The 25,141-nt window shown below is 42.5% G+C and overlaps 1 protein-coding gene across 1 annotated transcript in view; it reads left to right on the top strand.

Annotated features, from left to right (window-relative positions):
* The window catches only part of ADPRS (ADP-ribosylserine hydrolase), a 58,441-nt gene that overhangs the window by 12,113 nt on the left and 21,187 nt on the right, over positions 1 to 25,141 (top strand). Inside the window, exons 2-4 of the mRNA XM_078681177.1 lie at positions 7,394 to 7,490; positions 20,853 to 21,060; positions 22,414 to 22,595. Coding sequence (XP_078537303.1) covers positions 7,394 to 7,490; positions 20,853 to 21,060; positions 22,414 to 22,595 — 487 coding nt within the window. The remainder of the gene's footprint in view (positions 1 to 7,393; positions 7,491 to 20,852; positions 21,061 to 22,413; positions 22,596 to 25,141) is intronic.

Consider the following 25,141-nt stretch of genomic DNA (forward strand, 5'->3'; position numbering starts at 1 on the left):
CCCTCCTAAAGGGGTTCTGACAAATACCTATTAACTTCAGCATATGATTCTCACAATCAGTATGTCAGACCCACTGCCTTTATTGTACTTTTTCATAAAAAATAATCAATCTTATGACCTTTATCATTGGCTTGTTACAATAACCAAGTCAGACCTAATGTGTTGGGCATAAGCTATCCCACAAAGTAACTATCCGGTACACCATCATAAAATTACTAATATGTTCAAGATTATAGTTGTCAAGGCAATATAAAATCCCTTGTAATAGTGCTCAAAACTGTTACTATATTGCAAATCTTCTATTCCCCTGTCTTGTTTAGATGGGTTACCAACAGCATATCTCTTGATTTCTATGGTAATCCACAAGATTGTGGGTAAAAAAACAAAGAAAACTCCCTACGGGCTTTAGCAAAGTGTAATAACAATTCACCCACAAAAGCCTAATGCCTTAAATACATGCGTCTCATAATAAGTCAGGCCTTCTTGCTTTATCTTACCTTTTTATTATGAACAGCTCACAATGAAGGACTATGGCTTAACGTTTCCCAGTGAACCACTAAGGCCAGTTACATTTGCCATTGGCTTTGCAATATAATCAATGTAGGCTTACTGAAGTTGGCATAAACGACAGCCATTATTCATACACTTACAAGTTAGAAATTTGTACAAAATTATAGTTGGCAAATCCATATACAGCCCTCTCGATAGGGCCAAACAAGAATCATCACAGTGAAAAGTTTCAACTCTCATGGTTTCAGGATGGGTGCCAACACTAAAACCATTGCCAGCTATGTTAATATGAGAGATTACAGCTCACAAAATATCTGTCTACAGCCTTTAACAGTTTGGTAGTTTTCAGCGCTACTGCCTTTGTCGCATTGTTTCATATTTCATCTGGCCTAACTTTTCCCAGTGCCGCAGTCTGGCACAGAGCTGTTAGCATGCCATCATAAGCAACTCATGACATAGCTGTTGGAATGCCATCATAAGTAACTCATGCCTATTGTACGGAGTGTAAGCTTTCCAACAAGGCAACCGTTAGGCATAAAGTCATTCAAAAGTAAACAAAATGACAGTTGGCAAAGCAAGATACTATTTTGAGAGGGTTTGATGAGGGTTCTCACCGTGGGAATCTTCTATACCAACGGTTTGTCAGTGGAAGTAACCAACACCAAAGCCCTTGCCTACTAGGGTAGTCTGTCAGATGCCATGTAACAAAATGTGTGTATTCTTTACTACAGAGTAATACTAATCACCTTTAAATGCCTATTGACAATAACTATGTCAGGCCTACTGCCTTTATCATAATTTATGTTGACAATCTGGCCTTTAATCATTAGCACTGGCTTTTCACCATAACCAAATCAGACATATTTTGTTGGACATCAACTTTCTCACAAAGCAACTATCAGGTATGTTGTAATAAAATTACAAATATATACAAAATGAAAGCTGCCAAAGCAATATAAAAAGCCTCCTAAGAAAGCATAGTGAGGATTATCATGGTGCACAATTCCTTTGTAACATGGGTCACCAACACCAAAACCCTTGCCTAGTATGGTAATCTGTGTGATTCATCTAAGAACATACCTGCCTATGTGCTTTAGCACAGTGTAACAACAATCCACCCTTAAAAGCCTATAGCTTTAACGCATGCTATTCACAGTGAGTAAGTCAGGCCTACTGACTTTGTCATAACGTTTTGTAATAAACAGCTCAAACCTATGGAATCTGGCATAAAATTTTGCATAGAAATGATGAGGTCTATAGAATTCACCGTTGGCTTGACGCATATTAACACAGGCCTGTTCATGTAAGCGTGCATAAGCTGGCAACCATTGTTACAAACACACATAAAAATACTTCTTGCGAAGCAATACACAGCTCCTCACAATAGTGCCTAACAAGAACTATCACAGTGAAAACCACTTGGGGTTTATCGGAGTGGATGGTCAACACCAAAACCCTTCCCTGCAACAGTAATCTGTGAGATTACATGCAACAAAATACTGCTATGTTGCCTGTAATGCAGTGTGATAACAGCTCACTGTTTTAAGGCCTACTGGCTTTCTGAAATGCTTTTCACAATAAATAAGTTATTCCTGTTGCCTTTGTTATAACTTTTCATGATAAGCAGATCAGACCTATTGCATCGGACATATGTTTTCCCAATCCATTAGTCAGGCCTACAGCTTGTAACCATAGCCATCTCTGGCCTACTGATTTGAATGTCAACTTTCCCACAAGACCACCATCAGTCAAACCGACCTAAAAGTGCGAAGGTATTCAAACCGACCTAAAAGTGCGAAGGTATACAAAAAAAGTTGACTTAGCAAAAATGCCATCTTTCCTAAGTGAGCCTGGCAAGGATTCTCTTAGATCAAGTCTGTATCCAATGTTTGTCACAGGGGCAACCCACATCAAAACTATTGCCTATTACAGTAATCGTGAGATTTCATGCAACAAAATGCTTCTCTGCAGTCTTTCTGAGGGAAGTAACAATCTACTGTTAAATGGATTATGTATAAGCCCCAAACGCATCTTCCCCTGCTTTCAGCTGCAATGCTGGGGTAGAGCCATACATATCATTGACCCCTCCTTCCTTTTTGCAAAATATATATATTGTCATCTCCTACAACCCACCCCATCCCACCTGTGCTTTACTTCTCCCTCCTCTACCATCCTGATGCACTTTCTGGTCTGTCAGCGCTGCAATGACAGTATTTGAGAGCCCTGCCAAAGCAGCCTGGAAATCCTTTATGACACTGCAATGGTGGGTAAAAGCTTTTTTTGCCAACTGTTGCTACTACATAGTAGTGAATTTCCTGATTTAGACTCTGGCATTCACACTAGTGGCTTTCAGTGAGAGCATACATAACATAGAATTATACATGGGTAACTGGGAATTACAAGGATGATGTTCACCTCAAGGTTCTGAGTGTCATCATAAACAACTCGAGCTTAGCTTTAGATGTCTATTTAATGTCACTCAGAACCCCTCAAAATTGACTGTTACCCCTTTGTAATTCTATCTAATGTTAAGATATGCTTTTGACAATAAATATATCGGGCTGATTCCTTTATTTTAGTTTTTCATAATAACCAGATCAGGTCTATAGCCATAGTGATTGGCTTGCCCCATAACCAATTCAGTCCTACTGCATTGAGTATAAGCATTGCCACAAGCCGGAAAGTGCAGTATAAGCGCTGCTTACAGCAGAAGCATATAACTTCAGCCTATTCAGATCTTGTACTCGGAGACACCAACCTGTGGGTGGAGCCTAAGGGCCAGATGTATCATCATTGTATTTTACGAGTCCTTAATAGCTAATTTTACCGATTCACTATTAAGGACTTGCAAAATACAATGAATGTCGGTTTTGAAATAATTGAAGGCCCATAGGAATGAATGGGAAGGTATTTGCAATTTGCAAGTACCCAATAGGTACTCGCAAATGCCCATGCTATTGCAAGAGTGCCAAAAGGACACCCTGTTGCACCTCTGAAATATGCATGTGTGCACCTGTGGCGCACATACATGCCCTAATGGCATGTATGAGCACCACATGGCACTTTGAAAAATGCAAAAAGTGAATTTTTCTAGGAAATCGCAAATTACCACCAACTTTAAGTTGGTGGGAATTTGAGATTCCTTTAAGGCCAAATTGCAATTTTCGGGTGCTTCCAGAGTTGCATTTAAGGAATTGCAATTTGCGATCCTTAAATTCATTCGCAAAATAGGGAATCACAAATTTTGCGATTCCCTATTTTGCAATGGCCTTTTTGGATGGTACATCCCAAAAGGCTTTTTCCCGTTCGCAAAGAGCAGATTCTGAGAATTTGCCCGTTTGCGAAAGGGAAAATTGTTTGATACATCTGGCCCAAAGTCCCTCTTTCAGTAGTACTCTGAATGCTCTTTTTATTGATCATATAAGTTCTGGCAACAGCTGCACTGTCAAGCTAGACCTAAAAATTCTTGTTGATTAGAATAGCCCTGGGCATCCCATAGTGCTCTCCAACACACAACCGCATTTTGGAGTTTGTGATAAGTTAATGATGGGAAGGGGAGGGTGTGCAAACTCAAACAGAAATACATTCCTCATGACTGCCCTCCTCCCATCTGTGCTGCAGACAGAAGAAAAACTCCTAATTATCCACTTATCTAAGGCACTTTAACAGCATTTCAGTGCTGCATGCACCTTCCCTCCCCCAAAAGGTTCCATGTCTGTTCCACTGTAAGCTTGATAGTGACCTTTACTTGGCATTCATACTGATGTTGGCTGATGCAGTTAGGTAAACAAAATGTTCACAGCTGCATAAATGGGAAGTACTTTTTGTCTGTGGAAGCACACAATTTCTGCCCAATCAAAACATACTCTTGACAACCAACATGGAGGTAGGGCCAAAGTGTAGTACATGTAAGTTATCTCTCTAGTCTATTTAGAATACCTGTTAGCTGATGTTCTACATTCTGTATTCTTGTGATGCTTGTTCGTTGGGTTCTTCACTGTGGCAGTTGGTTAGTTGCTGCTGCTGTGGAGGGTCTGCTCTTACTCTACTACTTAACTTATAATAAAGAAGTCTACGATCAAATACCCTGGATTGATGATCTCATTTACTACAATATTTTGGCGACGATAAATCGAACCCGTCTTCTGGCCTAAAAAGTAAGAGTACACAAAGCCCCTTTCTTTAGTAAGCCTGAACGCTCTTTGTTAGGTTGATCTAATAAGGTTGTGCAACTGTTTTGCTATTGAGCCAAACCTAAAATATTCCCCGTAATGGAAAAGGAGAGTGATGAATGTGTATGCCTGGGTGCTCTGTTAAGGCTGGCCTGGACTTTAAGAAGGGTTCAGGTTTGATTTTGTGTGTGGAGTATAATGCATTCTAATTTGCAGAAATATAAACAAATTAATTGTTTTAAATGAAAAGTTGTAGTGGTAATTGGTAACGGATATTTAAGGATCGAGACATCAGCATGAACTAGGAGTCCCATTGAAATCGGGTACGAATAACTGGTTTTAGTTGTAAAATGGGTTGGTTTCAACAAGGGTATGAACAAGTGTTCATTGGTTAAGTTTCAACAAGGTTATGAACAAGTGTTCATTGGTTAAGTAGGAGTTTTGAACCATGATGCACAGACGATAAAGTTGAAAGAAAATGCACCACTTACACAAACTTGTTTAACTACGGTGGCAGTGTCACTAAGTGAGGGATGTGCTAGAGGTCACATTTAATAGGACCATGTATTGGTCTTGCTAGGAGATGATCACTCTCGCAAATGAGATGACAAGTTGAGATTTTGTATAGATTTAAAGAGTTGCTACAGATGAGTTTGGTGCAGTTTTTCTTTTCCAAACTTAAATGAAATGTTGGTTTTGTTGAGGGTTGCAAAATATTTCACAGAGTTAGCCTTGAGCCTACCAAATCTACTTTATGTTGGGGTCCAAGACATTGGTAGTTTTTATTAAAAGCGGAGCATCTTTCAATGAATGAACTTTAATTTGGATTGACCTCTTTGGAAACAGCTTTCCACTGCTTGATTACAAATTTGTTTAGATTGTTAAAATATTTTATATTGTCAAGATGAAAGTCCTGTTTTTTGGGCAAAATGAAATTGAGCACAAGGTCTAGGATTTTGAAGCTAGATTGACTCTCTGGCATAAAAATGTGAGATTATGCAAAAAGAAATTACATCTCTTGGCCATGAAGTTTCAAAGTAAATCAAGATTAAGGGCCAGATGTAGGTAAATATTATTTTCCGACCTCTTAAATACCGAGTCATACCGACTCGGTATTTCAGAGGTCGGAAAATAAAAATACCGAGATGTAGGTAATTGCAGATGTGCAATTACCGAATCGGAAACAGTCGGTAATTTCCGATGCGGTAAATACCGACCAGTTAATGCCCATGCATTCCTATGGGCTTTGAAGCCCATAGGATTGATTGGGCATTTACCGGTCGGTATTTACCGCATCGGAAAATACCGACTGTCACAAGGGTGCAGGGGGTGTCACTTTGACACCCTCTGGCACCCCCAAAAGAGGCTCGGGTGCCATGTGGCAGGCATACCTGCCCTAAGGGCAGGTCTGCCTGTCATATGGCATAGGTGTGCATGCACACATGTGCATGCACACCAGAATCGGTATTTTACCATCAAGTATTATTTGATGGTAAAATACCCATTTTGTACTGCTTGTGGGACTCAGAAGAGTCCCACCTACATACCAATTTACCGGAATCCGTAATGTTACCGACTCGGTATTTTACATACTCGGTAAATTTACCTATCGGTAAATTTACCGAGTCTGTAAATTACAGGGACCTACATGTCAAATTGCTTTTACCGGGTGGTAACGGCCGAATTCGGCCGTTACCACCCGGTAAAAGCCTACCTACATCTGGCCCTTAGTGCTGACTTTAAGGGGCTAACTCATGCTAAAAAATAACGATAATTTTAGGATAAAGTGCCTTAATTTCATGTGTCTAGTTAAGTACAGTTCAAAATGTGCTGTTCGTTTTTGTACATTAACAAAATCAGTGCCATTGTTTATAAAAGATGCAATTCTCACGCGCAAGCCAAACGAAAGAAGGTTTTCCCTGATTTGAAAAAAATTATTTGAATGCACTGTCCATTTAGGGTTCAGATTATTTGAAATGTAGTTGCACAGGATTTGTTGGATGGTTTTACTAGGATCGAAGTGAGAATATGTTTTCTTTTTCATTAACGACAACTAGCAACTAGTCACAGGAGTGAACAATTGAAGGTTAGAGAAAGGGTCAACAAAGGAATTAAGCGAGTTGTTATGAAAGCTAAAATATCTGATGTTATTGGACTGGATGAGATAAAGGCCAAGTTGTTTGTGGATTTATTTATTTTTGGTATCTGTGGATCTCTAATTCCAAGAATTTGAATTGGCATGACTGTGATTAAAGAAAGTGATCATAGATAGAATACATCACACATGGCGTCCTTTAAGAGAAAGGACACTGGTACAATGGAACATTTTGCAGGAATTCAACAAAATTTGACTCGAAGGCTTAGAGAAAGGTGAGAAGAAATCTGGAATGTGTAAAAGGGCAAGGTGTTGAGAGACCAGATGGACTCTGATTTCAAACAGAAGGTAAACAGCAACTGTGGATCAATAACACGAATTGGAGTGTGCAAATTTATTGGAGGGATTATCTGTGACATTAGTTTTTGAGCTATTTCACTTAGTTTGTATGGTTGCTCCTATGACTTTGTGCCCATAATGAGGTCATATTAAGGCGATTTGAGTACGCATGGGGTCTAAATGTGTGGGGGTTGGCAGGTTCGGGCCTTATTGGCTTCAGGAATCCTTGGCAGTAAATCACCGGGCTTGTAATCACACTTGTAATTCCTCTTTATAGGTACTTTGGAATTCACGGATGACACAGCCATGGCCAGATCTGTTGTACAGTCCCTTTTAGCAAATCAAGAGTTTGATGAAGTGGATATGGCGAAGAGGTAAGGCATATAGCGCCAAGTTCTTACACTGAACGGAAATAAATTTTACTGAGATTAGTTTTCAGGGAATCCTGTGACAAAGGCGAGGAGTCACGTAACCAACTAGGAACAAGAAATTTATTGCACACTGTGTCATCAGTTGATTCCAGTACCAAGTGTGTCCCACAGCACTTGAAGTCCCTCAATCGTAACAATATAGTGTTTATTTTATATACGTTTTCCCATTTACAAACTATTTCCTCCACTTGCGCCAATAGCTTGCATGCAACAAATGATGACTTGTACCAACAAGCATTGGCTTTAGAAATATTTTATGTGTATTTAAAGCACTGTATTGTGAAGAAAGAAGAGGAATTAATATCACCCGGTGTTCATACGCCTTTCTCTAAACTGACAAAGAGTTTTTATCCTAGATTATGGATAGACCGCTTGCCAAGCATGTGCAGGAGCATACATATTGCCCATATCACTTGCACTGTTTTTTGTCTTTCCTTAGCATGCTTGAACTTTTTATATGCTCAAAATTATTTATATTTGTTCCTTGTCCCCAGCATACCAACCCTTCTTATGATATGTTGGCAATTACCACCATTACGCCAAGGCCAGCTTTATGGTCGAACTGCATATCATGTTATGAGAGACACAGTACGTTGTGAATTACCACTGTAATGAAGGGGTCAGCATTATAGCAGGTGTAGGTTTTATGGATGACCACTGTGTCAAGAAGTACCACCATTGTGCCTTGGATGTGCACACTTTGGAAACAATGACTACAATGTTGCCTGAACCATCACTGTGCTGTAGATGGCCAAAAAGTGCTAGGAATTACCACCATGACCAGGATGAACATGATGCTGGGGTTATGCATCTTTGTGCAGTGGATGTCCGTGACATACCAAGAATTCCCGCTGCTCTTATAAGACCTCTATTTATTCCGAGGGTGCATACCGTTGTGAAATGGGTGCACACAATATGTCAAGAAAAGCTACCATTCTGTTTGGGCCAGCATCATGTCAGAAGTACACATGGATGCCCACTGTATACCAGAAATGACCTGCATGATTTCAGGGCCAGTATTTTATATTGGGTAAGACAATGCCATGAATGTACACAAGTTGCCAATGAATACCTCCTTTGTGCCACACCAACGTGGAGGCAATGATTAAAGTTTTCCAGGCAAAGTGTGTTTCGTTAACTTGTTATGGATGTGGAATCGGGGGCTATGTGTCCACTTCCCAGCTCCAGGTTGTTGAGAATTCCATGGAGTACCCCTTCTGAGATGCTACATGAGACAAGCATTTACAATGCAACCGTCTCGCCTTTGCAAAATTTTGACCTATTGGCATTGTAAATGACAACATTTTTATTTGTGTGTTGATGTGTTGGTTTTGAAAACAGATAAATAAATGGCATTGTCATTTACAATGCCAATAGCTTAATCTCTCGCAAAAGCGAGATCTATTGGATTTGCACCCACACGCACACACACAGCCACACACACACACACACACACACACAGAGCCACACACACACACAGAGCCACACACACACACAGAGCCACACACACACACAGAGCCACACACACACACACAGAGCCACACACACACACAGAGCCACACACACACACAGAGCCACACACACAGAGCCACACACAGAGCCACACACACACACACACACACACACAGAGACACACACACACACAGCCACACAGCCACACAGCCACACACGCAGCCACACACACACACACACACACACACACACACACACACCCACACCCACACACACACACCCACACACACAAAAAGCCACACAGAGCCGTGCGCACACACACAGACAGCCGCGCACACACACACACACAGAGCCGCGCACACACACACAGAGCCGCGCACACACACACAGAGCCGCGCACACACACACACACAGACCCGCGCGCACACACACACACAGACCCGCGCACACACAGAGCCGCGCACACACACACAGAGCCGCGCACACACACACAGAGCCGCGCACACACACACACAGAGCCGCGCACACACACACACAGAGCCGCGCACACACACACACAGAGCCGCGCACACACACACAGAGCGGCGCACACACACACAGAGCCGCGCACACACACACACACACACACACACACAGAGCCGCGCACACACACACAGAGCCGCGCACACACACACACAGAGCCGCGCACACACAAATACAGAGCAGCGCACACACAAATACAGAGCCACACACACACACAGAGCCACACACACACACACAGAGTTGCGCACACACACAACCACACACACACACAGAGCCACACACACACACACAGCCACACACACACAGAGCCAGACACAGAGCCACACACACACACACAGCCACACACACACACAGAGCCACACACAGACAGCCACACACACACACACACACAGCCACACACACACAGCCACAGCCACACACACAGAGCCACACACACAGAGCCACACACACACACAGAGCCACACACACACACACAGAGCCACATACACACACAGAGCCACACACACACACACAGAGCCACACACACACACAGAGCCACACACACACACAGAGCCACACACACAGAGCCACACACACACACACAGAGCCACACACACACACACACAGAGCCACACACACACACAGAGCCACACACACAGAGCCACACACACACACAGAGCCACACACACACACACACACACACACACACAGAGCCACACACACACACACAAAGTCTACAAGGGGGAAACAGATGAGAGGTTCCGAGTAGCCCCATCCAAGCAAGGAGCACCTACTCCAAAAGTGCACAATCTTATTTATCAGATCCTTGACTCAAATTTACCCATAATACCCTTCCAAATACTCCAGTCCCATAGCAATGTTTCGACCCCCCCACCCCCACCCAAATACTCGCAACTCTGCATCCCATGGTTGTGATCACCCCCTCGAACCATGACAGGATCCCCAAGCTCATCAGCCCTTGTACCGGAGTCTCCTCTCATCGACATGGCTTCTCACGTGGGCTTCCCAGGACTCAACTCGCCAGATTCCAGCAGCGCAGAAGCCAAAACTTTCTTGGGCCGCGGGGGCCGTTGAAGGCTAATGGCCCTCCCCAGATGGCGCCACCAGTCACCACCCATGTTTCCCCTGATAGCGTTGGCCCCCTCCTATGCCGGTCCCTTCCCCCCTCTCCCTGACATGCTCGCGCCTAGCGTCACTGAGAGCGAGAAAGGCAACAGGCGCGAGGACAGAGCCCAAGCGCAATCCCGCCAACCAACTGCCTGCGCGCAACACCAACCGCCACTTACCTGCCTCTGACAGCGGGGGGAGGCTCCCTGTGGAAGTGTGATCTTTCCAGCCTCCCCTTAACGATGGGGGCGGCGGCTACCTATCCACACCCCCCCTCCCCTACCACCTTACCAGACATGGTACCTCCCCTTTCGGCTCCACTCTCAGCCTCTGCCTGTGCCGCTCTTAAAGAGACCGTGTCTCGGCGTGTTTGTCAGTGGCTCGGATTACCTGTTTCTACAGCAGGACCCAGGCATTGCTGTTAACATCGCTTTTGTAAAGGAACGCAGGCCTGCCCAAACTACCGCCCCTCATAACAAATAAAATCACTCCTTGCAAGCAGCATGTTACTGAGATTATATTTCTCTCCAACCAGAGCGGCATGTTATTACTCTCACAGAACGCGTATGACTGTGAAACCTTTGCGACGTTTTCATCATTAGCAGGTTATATTTCAATCTCCGCAATTTCAAAACTTTGCTTTTTTCATGGCAGTATATTAAAGAAGCGAGGGCGCGTATTTTATCAACAAGCGCTCGCCATCTCTAAGCCTAGTCCTTTTCAGACTGGGGGGCGTGTTTTTGACTGTTGTTTACATCTTTTCCAGTGGCTGGCTACCGTTTAGGAGGCCAGCCAATGGAGAAGAGGGGAGAAAGAAAGTAAAAAAACACGCCCCTCAATCTGAAAAGGACGGGGCTTAGATGAGAGGTTCCAAGTAGACCCATCCAACAGCAAGGAGCACTCCAGTCCCATAGCAATGTTTCAACCCCCCACCCAACTACTCGCAACCCTGCATCCCATGGTTGTGAACCCCCCACCCCCCCTCGAACCATGATGGGATCCCTATGCTCATCAGCCTTTGTCCCGGAGCGGCATGTTATTACTCTCTCAGAACGCGTATGACTATGAAACCTTTGCGACTTTTTCACCATTAGCCGGTTATATTTCAATCTCCGCAATTTCAAAACTTTGCTTTTTTTCTTGGCAGTATATTAAAGAAGCGAGGGCCCATATTTTATCAACAAGCACTCGCCATCTCTAAGCCCCGCCCTATTCAGACTGGGGGGGCGTGTTTTTGAACTTTCCATAGCACCTTACTGTTTCTCTCATATACATTCATGTATTATTAGAAGAGGAGGTGACTTTATTATTTTTCTTTTTATGTATTCTTACTTGTTAACGTTTGTGATTCTCATGAAAAATAGAATAACGTTTTTGCTGGCTGTTGTGCTAGGTCCAGTTGACACCTTTTTGCTGGGTCAAACATTTTACAGTGGCGGGCAGTAAGCACGACAATACTCATGCACACTCCAAATTTACCCACACACTCTCCATACAAATTACCACTTCAACAGAAGCCTTGCAAGTTTCCTTTAACTAGAGTTCAAACCACAACTTTCAAGTGCTTGGAAAACAATAGCACTCATTTTCACTGCGCAAAAATAAAGAAGCCGCTATAAATCAAATACATTTGATTTCTCTGTGTGTGCAAGAAATACTATAAAAACAACAATCGCACGGTGATATTTAAAGTCAGCTGTACTGTAACCGTGGAATATACTTGTATCAAAAACATTATTACAGCACATACATATATATGTATCACATATTCTCAGGGTAGTAGGACAACTGTACATATTTGTTATGGAGAACAGGTGAAGGATAGCAGACGGAAATAAAACCTAAATAGGTTAATGAATGGAATGTTGGTGATGAATGGGTGAGGAAGCATGTCGGACCTTTCAACGGAAATCTGACACGAAATCCTGCATAAAATCTTTTACAAAATAATTTCAAATATGCAGGCTATTGACAATGACGAGTGGAACTTACCTGAACTACACTTTCTGTGTTTTTTAAAGTAGATTCTAAGATGGAAAATGAAAAGCTTGGGTTTCATAGGAAAACTTTATCGTCTTTCTTTAAGAAAATGACAATGAGGACGAACGTTTGCGCCTGGTTTGCATCTTCCCTTTCGTCTTCAGGATTTCTGGACCCTGTGGCCTAACAAAGTAGAAAGAGGAGAAACCCCTATGAAACAGTGGAGTGAGTTTCTCGGGCATCTTTCATGTCTGAAACGGGCAGCCATGTTAACATGGCAATATTTCAGTTATGGTAGACCACAGCGATAGATGAACTGCAGCATTTTTTGTTAAGAGCCAGTAAATTTTTATTTTTTATTTTTTGAATCAAGAAACCACAAATTACAGAATGTAAATCCCATTGGTCACTGTCGCCAGAGCATAAACTCAGTGGCTGATTTATGTAAAATGTGTGAAATTACTTCAACTTAGCTGACTCACGACAGTATGGGATTCACAAGGCACATCTTATTCTCTGCTGAAAAAACCTCAGAAAATGAATTACTTAACATACTAATTATCATAGGACCCTGTACCAACGCCGTCTTCCTGAGGCTGCAGTAGTAGGCTTTGCCGGAGGGTTGACCAGATATTTATAGGCATGAATTTAAAGGGCAGAAAATCCCTACACCACTGGTTCCAAAACTTGGAACCATGACCAACTTTGTAGAACAACAAACATTTGTGACCCACCTACCTTTTTGTTGTTGTTTATATCTGTTTTATTATTTCATATAACTGTGAACGTTTGCATGGTACATACAGTGCTGTTGATAATCATACACAAAGTGAACATCCTGGGGAATCCTACAAGTACGCTTCTGCCTACACATGGGAGACTATGGGGCCGTGCACTAGCGAAGAGCTTTTTTACCAGGCGTATACCTTAGTGCGTTAAGGTGGTCCATGGAGTAGCGTTCATTGTATAGTAAGGTGGCCCAACTAGGAAAGGAGGCTGTGCCACTAAAGCCTATTACCACCAGTGATCAACAAACAAGAAAACATTAAAAGAACCAAGGGGATAAGAGGAGGAGTCCATCGAGGTCATCACTTAAGGGTTAGCCCTGACCAGACACATTCATAGATGGGTGGTGACCCACCTACCTTTAATGGACATGAGGGCGATTTTCAATGTAACTAATGCATCGTTTGGTAGGGCTTTTTTGTTTACAGACACCACATTTTACATTGAAATGGCTACCAACTTTGTGCAGAGACAAAGTTTCACTGATAAAGCTATATAGCACAAAATTGTAATGGGTAGAAATCCTGTTTCTATGACCATTTATCATTTAAACATCACCAAGTAAAGTGTGATTTGTTTTGATCCTATTAAAATTGCAGTTTCGGGCACACTTCAAAATTAAAAAAACAATGTGCTTAATCTTTGCTGTCTTAACTGCTGATTGCATACAGTTCATTTACATGTATTTATATTTTGTTGTGTGTTGCAAAAAACATCCTAAAGTCTTTCCTGTCACATTGGCCGTACTTCAGCAAGATTGTCACATAATTAACTTAAAAAACTCTTCTCACTTTGCAGTTAGAGGAAAAAAAGTAAACACCAAGCCTGCAGCAATGTGTCAGAAGACAGAGCCTGACATTGTACCTCTGTCTTTGAAGCACCAGCAAATTTAACGAGTTAAATGCAGAATATAAAGGTATCTTTATTTATTGCTCGAACTATCTCGACCCTCCAGTGTGTCACAACCCAGAGTTTGGGAAACGCTGCATTAGACATATCTGCTGCGTTATGGCAATATATAAGACCCCGGACTTGTTTATGGACTATTGTGAATAGACCCCTTCCATTCTCGTAATAGACCACGCTTAGCTAACAAAAGGACCAGAGCCGTATATTTTTTGAATGAAACTGGGACATCCTTAACATATCCGAACAGTGCACCCGGAGGAGATGCCTCTAAGCTATGACTTGTCGTCCTGTTCAACTCAGTGAAACTATTCTACTGATGGGTTCGAATACCTCAGTGCCACCAAACCAAAGTATATGTGGTTCGCTCCATCCCAGTTGCATTTGTAAGATTATGGCATTATTTCTGTAGCCTGGTAAGCATATGGTAGCATTGTTGGATAAACTATAAGCTTATGCCTACTTTTGAAAGTAACAAATAATGGACAGCCGTATAGGCACTGTTCATCAGTGATGGTGCAGTCCAAGTCGTGATCCCATTGTTGCTGTTCCTGTTTGGAATTCAGGGGTATAACGCTCAAAGCTAACTTATAAAATTTGGATATTGTGTGCTTCGTTCTTTTGATCAAGTGCATGACTGGCAAAAGGATTTGGCTCTTTGGTAAAGTCAGTGATGGTGCCTGTTGGACTCTGTAATACAGAAACACATTAAGGGCTGTCATGGCGGGACCCAATATGAGCAAACTGGGTCTGCTGTAAATAGTGATGGCAACTCTCCTACAAGAGACAAAGGGTGTTTGATCCACCTCTCTAGTCAGTCTAACTTTTTCAATGATCCCACCATAACTACAGTGAAAATCTTCCACCAGGGTTTCTGTGCACCATGAACCCAAGGTAGTGTACAAACTGGAGTGTCTATTTGAAGAGGAATTTCACCAGACACCTGTGGTGTACACTCTGTCTGAGAGAACCTGAGAGATTTATTCCAGTTAATTTGTAATCTGTGATTCCACCAAAGCGCACTATTCTCGGCTGACCAGTGGGAGATTGAATCTAGTAGATTGACTCTAGGATCTCTTAAGTAAAGTAGGAGGTCTTGAGGATATGCAGATAGAATTGTCTTTGGTCGGACAATCTCAACTCCCTCTGAGCGTGCTACTCTTTAGGAGTGCAAACCAGTGGTTTAGACTCTATTGAGTATCGGAACAGCAAGAGTGGGCAGCCCTTCCCCTGCAGATAGCAATCAGATCCGTAATATAACTGTTAACCTGGATTCTGGCAGTGAGAGCCATGTATAGCAGTCATACCAATCTGAGGAATACCTCCCCCAAACCTATCTTGGCATGGTCTGTAAACTTATATTCCCATGTGTCAAAGTTTATGGCCTCCTTGGCATCCAGGAAGACCACACCTGCGTTTGCTTCAAGGTTAAGCTGTGAGACGGTGCTGAAGAAAGTGAGAAAACTTAAGTCAACCTGCCCGGAATAAAACTGGATTGTTCTGAGAGTATCAGACGCAACATAAAAAGGGGGCGGGGTAATCTGGTTTGCTAGGATTATGCCAACATTTTTGTTGCGTACATTAAGTAACAAGCGGTCTGTACGGGGTGCATATCATATCAGCGGGTTTATCTGTTTTTTAGAAGCGTCACCACCAGGGCCTCTTGCTAGTGGGTAGCAGTTCACTTCTTGGAACAACCTCCTCAAACTGTGCCATAATGTTGGGACCAATTCCTCCATGAATTCGTATAGACACTCATACTTACACCATCCATATAGGGAGCAAAGCCATCGGGCATGGATTTGATGACAGTTTTTAGTTTCTCCAGTGACAGAAGTAGCTCTGTGCATGTGGTGGTCTTTTCAAGGAATTTACCATATTTCAGCCCTGAGATTGTTGCACGAGAGGTCTAAAGCTTATCCTAGAACTGTTTGAATCTATCAGCCATCAATTAGGAATTATATATGGGATGATCATCTGGAGATTAGCATAAATGTAGCTAATATGGATAAGTCATGTCACTTGGATTAGTGCTATGTCTACCAAATGCGGTTTAAGATGGGCATTAATGTTGCATACATTCTGGTTGTCATTTAAACCCCTTACATTCCAGGTAAGTAATCTGAGTATTTTCTTATTACTCATTACCACCATGGTCTACAATAGAGTAGTTGTTTAATTCAATGGCGTAATTAATATTGAGTTGTTCTTCACTTGAGCGTAGCAGATAACTCTGATAACATACTGTCAATATTTACCTTGCACTCCCTTCCTCCTCCACCCACACTGAGAACCTCAATTTGCAGTGATTAGGACCCACCCCATAATGCTAACCTCCCTAACAACAATAGGTAAAGAGCAGAACACGTCTGAGTTGGAGCATACAGAGTTCGCTGCCCACTACCATGTTCCAGTGGAGGGAGTAGATATTGGTGGTATGAGCTGGAAACCACACACTGGTCTCCAATCTGCAATTGTAGCACTTTTGGAATAAAACACCCCATCCCATACATATATAACCTAATATTTAATTGACAGCTTAATATTGGGCATGAGTTGTATAGCATATAATCTGCTATGTGCGTTAAGCCATTCTCAGTCCGAGACTTCCTTGCTTTGTTGCTGACAACAGCCTTGTTACCAGCCCCACAGAATTTAGTATGTTTTTTCAAAGCCCTCATGGACAGCTGCGAGTCAGAAAAAAGTCAGCGGCTTGAACCCCAAAGTTAAATCTGAGAGAATACCGTATACAAAACCAAGGACTTCTGGCAGCCGCATGAACCTGATCTTGCTGCGTTGTGATCAGACCTCAAAATCCTCGTCTTTTGCCTGTAGAGTTCCAAATTTTGTTTTCATTCCAATCTGGTTTCAGTGTCATTTGTGGCTGCATCATCTTCAATCTCTGACATGTCATTCTAGATTGGAGGCATGCTTGTTAAGTCTTTCTCCCATACGATCAGTACAATGCAGCAGCATGTCAATTTTGCCATCTATTGTTTGGAAACTGCACCTTCTCATGTAGAAAAACACGGATGCCTTTCTCCCCATTTTCATTAGTGAGTGAGGCTATGGTTTAGTCCTGCGGTGGACTCTTGCCTCCTTCTCGACTTTCCGGGGTCAGAAGAGGCAAGCCTAATTGATCTGTTTTGCTCATGATCCACGCGTTTTCATGACTAAACATGAAGCAATGCTATGTTGTCTGAAGGCCAAAATCACGGCATCGCAAGGGCCATCCAAGCAAGTCCTCACCACGTACCCGCAAATGACAGTTCTTCGTACCCCACCCACTTAGCAACTGGCAGTATTAAGTCTCATTACTGTATTATATATGTTCTATATAAGGGATTGATTTGGTGTGACAAGCGGGCAGCCAAACCAGTCCTTCATCAAGCCGAGTGAGTTCACTGCTGTTCGTATCTCAGATTCCTTAGGACCGGGTCATACAACTCTTTGTGTCCACGAGGTGCTGTCCAGGACCATCAAAGTGCCACCTAATGGGATGTGTTTATTAAGTGTTTTACCAGGCACTGCACTTAAAAATAAACAGTTCCACTGAAATTGTGAGATTCTGCTGCTGTTTGGTACATTCCATCACAAGCGTTATTCAATGAGAACTATTGTCCCAAAAAAAACTTCCTTCCTCTCACAAATATCCTGTTTCACAGGGGAGATTTCTTATTAGTTTGCACTTGGCAGAAGGCGATCTATCTTTTAATTTTTCAAATTATTGTGTTGCTTTAGTAGACAGCTTATCAATTAGGTCATAATCCAGAGCATCTTCACAAGCAGATTGATCATACAGTCACATGACTGTCCATTGTCTCCGGAGTCACATCAGACTGGCTTGTCCGTATTTTGATCTGGAACATCATTTCGTTCTCATGCGCCAATGTTGAGTTGACAAGGAATTTTATTTAAGATTAAAATACCTCAGTGCTTCAGTCCTTCACCTCTGTGCTGTGGGTTATACATTTAACTCCAGCACTCCTCATTATCAGGCCCTGCTATCTGTAGCCTTAAGATAATGTAAAATAAACGCTGCATTCCCTTAACTTTAAAAGGAAAGTGTGACCCCGTGCTTATTCAAATTTACCTCTAGGCTGTGATCTACTCTGAAGGTGTCTGTGAGCTACTGGTAGCTCACGATTGACTGGCTGGAGACACCTAGGCTAGCTGCGTTGATCGGTTTACTCTAAAAAGGAAAACACTTCCCTCATTGTCTTAAGAAAGCACTAAAAATGTCCCACGGGCCAACAGCTAAACTGAGTCTGGCACTTTAACACTGAGTAATTGGGATTTGCCTTCCTCTGAAGTTTTAGTACAAAAGTCTCTACCTTTTCTTTTTTGCCCCAACAGTTGGAGATAAAGTTGCTCCCAACCTTAGGTGCTGACATCTATTTTTAATGTGGTACATCTCCTAACATCAAACCTCCAGAGCAATAGAGCCTCACAAATTTCTTTCATTAATGTTGCAAAATCCATTCTAGATAGGACACAGGTCTGGCTTTTAATTAGTTGTTGTTTTTTTTGCTCTGCCAACTTGACATAATTTTTCCTCAAGTACGCAATTGTTCAGCTGCAATGTACTAGAACATTGTCTTCAACAAACATAACTGCAAAATCATTTGGCATGAACTGTTGAAACCTAGGCCTGGGCATGAAATTTCGTTCTGCTCGCTGAGTTTGCAGAGTTTTTCCCACTCAGCGTAGAGTGTGAGTTCCAGAAATGTTTTTTCTTCGCTCGTGCTCGCCAACTTTAAGTTAGCGAGGACGTGCAAGGATAATGTTACTCCAGACCACCTCCTGGCGAGATTTCTCAGTGCGGATGGTCACTACCACTGCCATTGAGAAACCTCCTGTTCGCTTTGAGGAAGTTGCCGCTCGAGTAGAACATCTACTTGAGCGGCAGAAAGAAGCAGCGTCCTCTTGCGCTGCATGTGGTGCCGCTTGCACTGATTTTACAGCGCAGGACAAACATCTGGTGATAAAATCCAGCGCGAACAGAGCAACGTAAGGCACTCTGCCGTTTGATGAACTTGGCGTGGCACTGTAGAGTTTTTTTGGTCACTTCGCATAGCAGAACTCCACCCAGCCCTATTGAAAACTGCAGTTGAAGGTACCAAACCAGAAAGCATGCAGCAAAAACAGGCCTTATACAAGAGACAACATTATTAGAATTAGGTTTTGGCTCACCTTTGACAACTACTGAAGCACGCCAGTCACACTAAAAGCTATAGCATGCCCCAGCATTGACACAATCTCGAAATTATCAGGGAAGTGGATGGCAGTCAGCCTACTTGTTTTGGTTGAGACCTTGGTGGCAAAAACAACTTGGGCAAGCCAGTTAACACTTTGTTCCCAAATACTAGACATATCCAAATGTTTTCACAACTTTCTTTGATTTTATTGCATTCATTGTGAGATTGGCCGTGATATAGGAGCTGTCAGGACAGCTACAATTCAGTATAATCCCCTTGAAAAAACACTGAGCTTCTCTGAAATGAAAAAAAACTTCAGCTAGTTTGACTCCATCAAGCTACTGTTCAATCATGACCGGCTGATTGGCCAGACCTTCTCAGTTTGAGTACGTTCTCCAAGTACAATCTATAGTTTTTGGAAGATTTGCTTAAATTACATTAATATTTTGTACAATTTTGCATAACATACAAACTCTTTAGAGCTGCCCACTTTTCAGAATAAGCAATCCAGAATAACCACACCTAAGACTGGACTGCTGCAAAGCTCAAGTAGTCTCCCAGGTTTCATACATGCTGAGCACTGCGCTTAGTCTCTGGGTCCGTCTTTCCATAGTGCATTTGAAGCAGCTGCATGCAGTAAAAAACAACACTTCCTTCACTGAGGATGGCCAAATATAGGTTCCTGGGGTCCTCATATTAGCAGTCCAAGAAAGGGATGACTATATTTCAGACCTTTGCTTTATTATAACCCTCCTTGCAGTGTCATTTATCTTCAAAGCTGCACTATTGAGACGGTTCCTGCCTACATCAAATGCATCTTTGATCCATATTCTGACCCGCTCACAATCCACTGACTATGGCAAGCATAAATGTACTATGTTATTGTGTTGATCAGGTAAAGTAATGGTAAGTCTTCGGCTACTGGTGCGTAGGCAGGGTTAAAATGGAGAAACTCATGGCTGCCAGTCAAGTACAAATAGTTGCATGCTAAAATCTCAAATATTGCTGCATTTGCAGTCTTTAGAGAAGAAAATTATGTGATTACCCAATATAAGCTTTTACAACAGGAGTGTTCAGCAAGCCCCAGAAGGGCATGATCTATGTCAGAGTCCACCACTAATTATGTGGATGGTGTTCATTTATATTTTTTATTTGTGCATATCCAGATTTTCTGGTGTGATTCTGGTCCTCATTGATCTCTATTTCTCACCTCCTATTTAGGATCAGGAGAGAACATGGCATCAAAAATAAACATTCGTGCTCATGCTGTCCTTGGCTCATCAAAAGCAGAATCTAGTACATGTAGAGTAGGTTTCTGATGAATTGACTTTATTGTACTCTGTCTTCTCTTCAGGTTTGCTGAGGAGTATCTGAAGGAACCGGATCGGGGTTATGGAATGGGTGTTATCACAGTCTTCAAAAAGCTCTTGACCAACCAAAGCACCGATGTGTTTGAGCCAGCACGTGAACAGTTCGATGGCAAAGGCTCATATGGCAATGGTGCAGCTATGAGGGTAGTTGGCATTCCACTCGCTTATCCTGATATCAAGGATGTGAAAAAGGTTAGTACATACATTTGTTCTTCAATTGGCATGATGTGAGGTGCTTGCCTGTTCCAAACTGAATCTCTACTAGGTTGAACATATAGGGCCCTTATGGGAAATCTGGAGCCTGCTAGACATGCTGGTCCTTCTGATTTCTACTATTTTTTTGGGACGGTTCAGTCACGTCATCCAAGCACTACTGGTTCTGTTGGTGACTATGGCCTGTTATGCATGTTCTGATCTCCCATTTAAGAGTCCTAATCAACTTATTCAGTACCCTCCAAAATTACTTCTGTATTTATAGATGATCTACTTTTGAATACACTGTCGCACGTTCTTCTGTGCAGTTTACTGTATAGCTTTGTATCTTTTTGGAGAAGGACATGTCACTACATGTGCCCCCTCCACCACCGTCGCCCTCAAAACTTGAATAATAAAATATAATAAAATGGGCTTATTGATATTTTAAAGGTTCTGAGCGCTGTGCGAGTCTTGGGGGCGGGGCCATCGCGAGGTCAGAGGGAGTGGTTGCACTGTGATCAGTGCGCATGCCGGTTTGGACAGCCATCTCAGGCCAGCCAAATCGACATGCACACTGAGCTGTCTCCAACCCAGCTGCATGCTGTGTTAGAGACAGCAAAGAGACAGCTGTGTTAGAGACGGCAAAGCACAGGCTCCCAGTGCCTATGGGAGCGTAAATTCTCAGCGCTCAGGCCAATCTTGACGTTGCATTCAAACATGAAAGCAGCAGCAGGATTGGCAGTAGTGGGAGCTGTGAGCCTGTGCCTCTGCGAGGGACATGGAAAAGAGCATTGCGGAAGATAAATTGTTTATTATTTCTAAATGTTTATATCTGTTTCCCCTCCCTGCCCCCCTACCAGTCCATCGTCCTCTCCTGAGCCTCACCACTCTACCCGCACACCAGCCACTACTGGCCTTAACCCGCCTTCAGGTGCAAGGCTGGTCCATTTACCTCCATTTCTGGATGAGAGTTGTGGGGAAATAGCCCATTAAGTGCTTGAGCGGCTGAGAATGTAGGATGCTTGTCTCACATCCCAGGCTCTTGATGCTAGAATATTACAGTAGTCCAAAGCTACTACAGCAGCACGACTGTTAACTGTGTGCTGCATAAAGGGCGTTAAAGTGAACCGCAGTTCTGCTCTCAGTGTGCTTTGGTTAATGAGGTTAATTTCCACCACTGGATGTATGCAAATGGCATAAAAGCTTAATGACACTAGGCCTTTGAGAAGAGTCCACTGTTGTGTTGAAAAGCATTTTGTTCACCATCACCGGAGGTGCATGTGTGATGCTTTTCAGGCCTAATACCTATATTTTTTATGTCTTTGGTTTTCAAACCTTATTTTGTTACAGGTTGCAAAGATCAGTGGCCAACTGACCCACGCTGCTTCACTGGGCTACAACGGTGGCATTCTTCAAGCCCTGGCTGTGCACTATGCTCTGCAGAGTGAGCCGAGCAACAGTTTTCTGGATCAGCTCATCAGCAATATGGAAACTGTGGAAGGAGACGAAAAGTCACTGGCTGATGCTAAAGAGTAAGTGAGTAGGCGGAAGGATTTGGGTCTGAATTGGTAACACCCCTTGTCCAAAGCACACAAAAAGGCTTGTGTTCACACCTAGCCAACTTCTGGCTCTCCGCCCTCCGATCCAACAAGACTGCATCCTACTTTCAGCAGAAAACATAGTGGAGGAACAATGTCCCTGTTGCAACTTTTCTCCTGCCACTTCCCAGTCATGTTTCCTTACTTCACCGGGTAATACACATAATGCTCACTGGGCAGCCTCCTCAATAAAGACTTCTCATTCATCAGCACCAACTGCCGATCACTTCCCAAGCACAAAGTCGACATTTTCGCCCTCCTGCTCTACGAACAACCTGACGTGCTGTTCCTGACAGAGACGTGACTCCATGAGAGCGCAGGCCCTGATGTTGCAGTAGCGCTACCACCCAACGATGTCATTGTCAGGAAGGATAGAGGGCCCAAAATGGGAGGGGGTATAGCTATTATCTTCAAAAAAGTTTTTCAGTGCAAATTTGAACCTATAGACATAACTAATTGTGAAGCTGCTCTATTCAAACTGGCCTTAACCCCTAACTTCACTTTCTCTGGTCTATTGGTTTACCGCCCTCCGGGGCCCCCAACTTCCTGGGCTGCATCCTTTCCCAGTTTCATAACCCCCCTGCTCATGAGCTCTACTAATTTCTCGCTCCTGGGCGACCTAAACTTACATCTAGAGGATCTCTCCAACTCAACTTGCATCAACTTTGTTTCTGACTTAGCCGCCATGAATATTAATCTACTAAACTCGGGCCCCACACACAAAGCAGGCTACCTTCTTGACTCCATTTTTTCGAGTCTATCCTGCATTCACTGCTCCCCTGCATTACCCATATCCTGGTCAGACCACTTCTTATCCAAATTCAGCCTCACTCCCCTTGACAACTCCATGTCTTCATTCCCTTCCCTTAAGGTTCCAAAAAGAGACTGGAAAAAACTTGACTTGAATGGCCTCAACAATCTCTTATGCTCCAATATACCCACGTCTGATCTGAAGGTAAAGGCGCTCTCTGGTAGCGTACATACTTGGCTTTCTAATGCCTTAGACTCCTGTCTTCCCCTTACTAATAAAAAAAGTTCAACAATCACCATTTTCCTGCACCATGGTACACCGAAATCCTAAAAATAGAGAAATCTAAGTGTAAATCATTAGAACGGAAATGGAGAAGAGACTACGTTCCTGAATCCAAGAATGTTTATAAAAAGGCAAAAAAATTATACCACAACCTCTGTAATTCCGTACGTGCCAAGTTCGTTTCTACAACCATCTCTAAAGCTGTGAACTGTTCAAAAACACTTTTTGGCCTAGTCAGGGAGCTTGCCGGCTCCGAGACCCTAGCAAGTCCTCCGCCTCTTAACAAACGCCAGTGCGAGGACCTTGCCCTCTTTTTTAATCACAAAATTGAGAAAATCTATCTGGATAACGCGAACTCGCATGTTAGCAGTCCCCTTCTGTCACAGTCCAGAATCAGCCCCCAGATAATACTCTCTCTCCACATGACAGACTCAACCCGCACTGAACCATACATTGAGCCCGATGTCCCTACTTAACCATCTGGATTCCTGGCCCCTTCTTAATGAAGTGTCATTTCAAAACAACCTTAATCAATTGCTAATGTTCAGGCAATAAAGGCAATGAGAATCAAATCAACAACAACAAACACGGGATTATCTTTTGATGAATATCTTTCTTGTTTATATTTCAAAAATTAATTAATAGGGTATAGTACATTCAACAATTAAAGTTGATTTCAATGCTTACAGATGAAGAAGGTACAAAATATTTTATCCTATAATTCATCTATAAAAAAGTCCAATCCAAAATACATTGAAACATGGAGAAATGGACTGTGTAGTCGATGTTTCGGTCTTCTATCGTTTCATTCCCTCAGACCATTTTATAAAAATCAAATGGGAGAATAATGATCCCCAAGAACACAATGTCTGCTGTATTTTCTTTGTCACACGGGTTATCTTTAATTTTGACAATATTTAGAAGAGAAATTACACAAGTGTAATGAAATGCATTGTGTTCTTTTAGGGGTCACTGGTATATGCAAACTTTGTTTTCTTGAAGATGGTTTGAGGGAGTGAAACGATAGAAGACCGAAACGTCGACTACACAGTCCATTTCTCCATGTTTCAATGTATTTTGGATTGGATTGGACTTTTTTACAGATGAATTATAGGATAAAATGTTTTGTACCTTCTTCATCTGTAAGCATTGAAATAAATATAATTGTTGAATGTACCCTATTAATTAATTTTGAAATATAAACAAGAAAGATATGTATCAAAAGATAATCCTGTTTGTTGTTGTTGATTTGATTCTCATTGCATTTATTGCCCGAACAGTAGCAATTGATTAAGGCTGTTTTGAAATTCATTCAGATTGGTTCAAAATGTGGAGATATTGAAACCTATTTAACTTTAATCTGAAAAAAATGATTGTTTGAACAAAACCGCTTGTAGGCACCCTACACCTGACACTATAAGCATTGCCCAAGCCCTCAAGGGTATAT

Source organism: Lissotriton helveticus, chromosome 3_1 (genome assembly GCF_964261635.1).
Source record: "Lissotriton helveticus chromosome 3_1, aLisHel1.1, whole genome shotgun sequence".
NCBI lineage: Eukaryota > Metazoa > Chordata > Amphibia > Caudata > Salamandridae > Lissotriton > Lissotriton helveticus.